The 4613-nt window shown below is 35.4% G+C and overlaps 1 protein-coding gene across 7 annotated transcripts in view; it reads left to right on the top strand.

Moving 5' to 3' along the window:
- Positions 1 to 4613, top strand: part of Rif1 (replication timing regulatory factor 1) — a 70726-nt gene that overhangs the window by 20177 nt on the left and 45936 nt on the right. For 6 of the 7 annotated variants that reach the window (XM_029559698.1, XM_029559700.1, XM_008825150.3 and 3 more), the window contains 5 exons: positions 296 to 469; positions 666 to 776; positions 2404 to 2466; positions 2783 to 2883; positions 4167 to 4253. In XM_029559698.1, the coding sequence (XP_029415558.1) occupies positions 296 to 469; positions 666 to 776; positions 2404 to 2466; positions 2783 to 2883; positions 4167 to 4253 (536 nt within the window). The remainder of the gene's footprint in view (positions 1 to 295; positions 470 to 665; positions 777 to 2403; positions 2467 to 2782; positions 2884 to 4166; positions 4254 to 4613) is intronic. The other variant, XM_029559696.1, reaches the window with a different exon arrangement.

Raw genomic sequence — 4613 nt, 5'->3', positions numbered from 1 at the left:
CCGCCTGCCTCTGCCTCCCAAGTGCTAGGATTAAAGGCGTGCGCCACCATATCCAGCTAGATTTTATATTTAAGGTAAGAATTATTGCTTGAGAAATTCACATTGTCATTTTAAAGGTACATTATGTTAGCCAGGCGTGGTGGTGCATGCCTTTAATCCCAGCACTCGGGAGGCAGAGGCAGGTGGATCTATGAGTTCCAGGACAGCTGGGACTCAAAAAGACCGAAAAAAAAAAAAAAAAAAGTACATTATGTTAAATATAAGCTAGACTAATTTGATCTTTTTCTTTTTAAAGGTGCTTCCATCTATGGAGTTCCTGTAACTCCCCGCATGAACTCGAGTTCAAACATAGGAGGAATGGCTACCATCCCTTCCATTCAACTTTTGGGACTTGAAATGCTGCTTCATTTTTTGTTGGGTCCAGAAGTCATGAGTTTTGCTAAACAGCACAAACTTGTATTGAGCTTAGGTATTCTTTTTTTGGAACTTAGGTATTTTTTAAAAAATTAATTTCATGTGTTTGGAACATGGTGGGGTGAGGCGATGTCTTAGTTTCCCCATAGCCCAATTATAAGATTGTGTGTAAACTAATTATAACTGCTGTATAAATTTAGATCAGTGTCCTTGGTAAATATTTGCCCTGCTTGTCTTTCTTCTCCCTTTAGAGCCACTGGAATACCCATTAATTGGCAGCCCTTCTTTTTTCTCCAAACATGCAAATACACTTATCACTGCTGTTCGTGATAGCTTTGTTGCAGTTGGAAAAGATGCTTCAGGTAAATATTTAAGAGAAATTTTTTATTATAAGTTTGTCTTTCAAACACGTATTTAGTTAGTGTTTTTGTGGGTACACACATAGGGATGCCAGAGGACAACTTTTTAAAAAAAATTTTTCATTTTATAAACTTTTATTATCTTCACGATATATAATGTACATTTTCCCATGCAATAAATACATTCTGCTAACAAAAATTTTATGGGCTGATTCAAAAGCAGAATTCTCAGATAGCTCAAGGTAAACAGAGCCCCAAGAGGGAACAAGTAACATCAAATATCTTAACAACTGTACATCACAAACATGTAAGTTTAGGAAGCAGGGGTTAGGGTTAGAGAAAACCTCAAGATTCATGGCATAAGGCAGAACTCAACCATGGTGATCATGGAGACAGGGGCTGTCAGTGCTAAAACTGCCTTTCCCTTAGCTTTCCCATGTGTTGCCACACATCTTCTCCAAGCCTGTCCATGTTCCCTCTCATTCTTTCCTGGGGCTCTCCAACCTTATGCCTCAGATCCTATAGTGCAGGATGGCCTGTCTAGCACAGAAGCCACCTATGATTTCTTTCAGGTACAAAGTATTTGACAGCTTCCAAAGGGAGGACCACAGTCTCTTTTATTAGCATCTTGCTGCTTTTCTTTTTCTTTTCCTGATGATCATTTTTCATGTTGAGATTGTTTGTCCCTTTATCCTCTTTGGACTCCATTACTCCTCGGCCTATCCTTGCTGTGTCCTCCATGACTCTTGGCCTCACAGACTTGCTATATCCAGCTGGGGCCCAGTGCCATCCTGCTGTGCACATGGCAACAGGGAGCTGGTGGCCAGACGGTAGTGATTGCTGGAGGATGTCTTTTTTTTTTTTTTAAGGCTTTTACAATTTTATTATAATCTTAAAGAAAAATCATCAGGGCAGGCGAGCTGGTAATCTTGGCAGCTGCCTTGAGGAAGTGAATGGAGGGAAGAAGGAAAGAAAGCCATGAAGCCAGAGGACATCTTTAAGGAGTCTATTTCTTTGCATCATTTGGGTGCCCAGTGTTAACATGTTATATAGTCCTTTTAAAAGAACAGGTTTAATTTCAAACAAAACATTAGTTTCACAGATTGAGGGTCCCCTAGAGAGTTCTTAGTCTCATTCATATAAGAATTTAAGAATGGACCCAAATGGAAGCTTTTACAATTGTATTAGAATTTTAAAGAAAAATCATCAGGGCAGGCGAGCTGGTAATCTTGGCAGCTGCCTTGAGGAAGTGAATGGAGGGAAGAAGGAAAGAAAGCCATGAAGCCAGAGGACATCTTTAAGGAGTCTATTTCTTTGCATCATTTGGGTGCCCAGTGTTAACATGTTATATAGTCCTTTTAAAAGAACAGGTTTAATTTCAAACAAAACATTAGTTTCACAGATGTATTAAGGAAATAAAGCAAAGCCTATTGGTACACTTCTTTAGTCTCAGCATTTGGGAGGCAGAGGCAGACCTATGATGGTCTATATGGGGCTCTGTAGTAAAACTCTGCTGCCAAAACAACCCCAACAAAAAAGGAAATGATAATTCAAATTAGGGCTCACTTTGCTATTTCTTTAGCATAAGAAAAAGGCAGAATAGGTTTAACATACATACTTTATTTGACAGATGCAGTAGTCAGTGCTATCTGGAACGAGCTGATTAACTTGGTGAAATCAGTTACTGAATCAGGTAAGCCTGTGTGTAAATGTATCACATGTACAGTGCCTGTGGAGACCAGTAAAGGTGTCAGATCCCCTGGAAGTGGAGTTAACCACCAATGTGGGTGCTGGGAATTGAACCCAGAGCCTCTCTGTGCAAATGTTCTTAGGTGCTGACCCATCTCTCTAACCCCTCTCCCAAGTTTATTTACTTTATAAACAACAATGAAAAAAAAAACAGATTTAGTAGGAAATTGTTGTTTATTTAAAATTTTTTTCTGAGCTCTTAAGTAGATAATACCTGTAAAAATTCATGTTTACAATTATATCCTTTTATTCTTTGATAGGAAGTAAAAAAGAGAGACCAGGTTCTGAAGCTTTGACTCTTCTACTAAAATCCTTGGAAAACATAGTGAAGTCAGAAGTATTTCCTGTATCAAAAGCATTGGTAAATACATACATACATACATACACACACACATATATATATATAAGTCTAATTTTGAAATTTGTTTTATATTGACACTTGCACAGATCAGATTGACACAGATCTTGGTGTATCAAGTATTGACCAGTAATTTAGTTCTTTTGTAAATGCCATTCAAAAGTTATTTGAAGCCCATATAGTAAATAGGTTTAGCAGCAGCTATAAAAACCTCAATGTGATTAAAATAATCCATTACACAGATAAAAGGGGGTAAAGGACATGAAACTTGAACCAAAGAAACTTCATGTTCATAATACTGTGATAAGAGTACTGGAGAGAGTTTATACTTGGAAAGCGTTCTGAGCCAGGCACGTAAAACAAATGTTTAGTATTTTTCAAAGAATTCATAAATAACACATTGTCTTAGATTAACTCTTTATTATTGGTATTATGTTTTTAAACAAAAACAGTAGGGCAGAAAAAAAAATTTATGCAGTTTTTATAGTAATGTTTCCCAAATGAGCTTACAGAACAAATAATATCTTAAATTCTGAGTCTATTACCTTTATGGACTGTGACATTTAAATATACTGTGGTGGTATAGCATAGTGGTTAGTATCAAGGACTTGAGATCAGATTAGGTTGAATTTTTATCTAACTTAAGGGAACTTGGGCAATTAGTTGCCCTCTTGGCCTGTTAGTCCTGAACTTAACATTTGTAAAGAGAGTTTATGCATGCAAAGCATTTTGAGGCAGGCACAAAACAAATGTTAATTTTGGTGTATTTCAAAGAATTGATAAAAGTGTATTTTCACTGACTTAGTATTGTTAGGACACGTCATTGTATAGTTTACATAAGTAAAAGTATAGTAAGTCTTTGGTACGCTTGGGATCTTTGAGTTTATAATCTTGGGCTCAGATCTTTTGAAATATTTGCTCTTAGGACTATTTAGTATATAACTCATAAGAGAATTTCTCATAACAATGTAAAAAACAGCCTGAAAGTCCAGTTTTAGCAAAATGGTTGACAGATTATGGGCATTTGTTCATAACAGCATCTATATATATTGTTATAAAAACTTAACAAGGTAAAAGGCCACTGTAATTTTCTGTATTCATTTTGAATGTTTTTAAATACTGTAAATATATGTATATATATACATTAATGGTTGCGTGTACTGTAATAAACCATAAGCAAGCATTGTTTGTTATAAATGGATAAAAATAATAGAAGTCACTACTAGGTTTTTATTCAATGTTAGGTTTTAATGACTAACTATTATAAAATCTTTTATTTTTCTTAGGTCCTCATGGAAATTACAATTAAAGGACTTCCTCCAAAAGTATTAGGTTCTCCAGCATATCAGGTTGCTAATATGGATATTCTTAATGCAAGTATCTTAAATGTAGTGATATGATAAAGATTGGCAAAAATAAAACTTCTATTAAATTTATTCGAAAAAGTGACACTTGGATCATTGGATTTAAAATTTGTTGATCAGGTTAAACTGATACATAAAATAGTTGATTACTGTGAAGAATTAAATATTGTGCTGTGCCAATAGACAGAAATGTTTTCTGGAATTAAATAGTGGTTTTTGAGAATGTAAATTTTCTATTTACTTATATATAGATATAATAATGGTTACTGCTAAAATTTTTATAAATTAGGTAATGTTAAATAACATGAAGAGCTGGGTGTGGTGGTGCACACCTTTAATCCCAGCACTTGGGAGGCAGAGACAGGCGGA

Source organism: Nannospalax galili, unplaced genomic scaffold (assembly GCF_000622305.1).
Source record: "Nannospalax galili isolate Female #2095 unplaced genomic scaffold, S.galili_v1.0 scaffold87, whole genome shotgun sequence".
NCBI classification, from domain to species: Eukaryota; Metazoa; Chordata; class Mammalia; order Rodentia; family Spalacidae; genus Nannospalax; species Nannospalax galili.
This window is presented reverse-complemented; position numbering and strand designations above follow the sequence as displayed.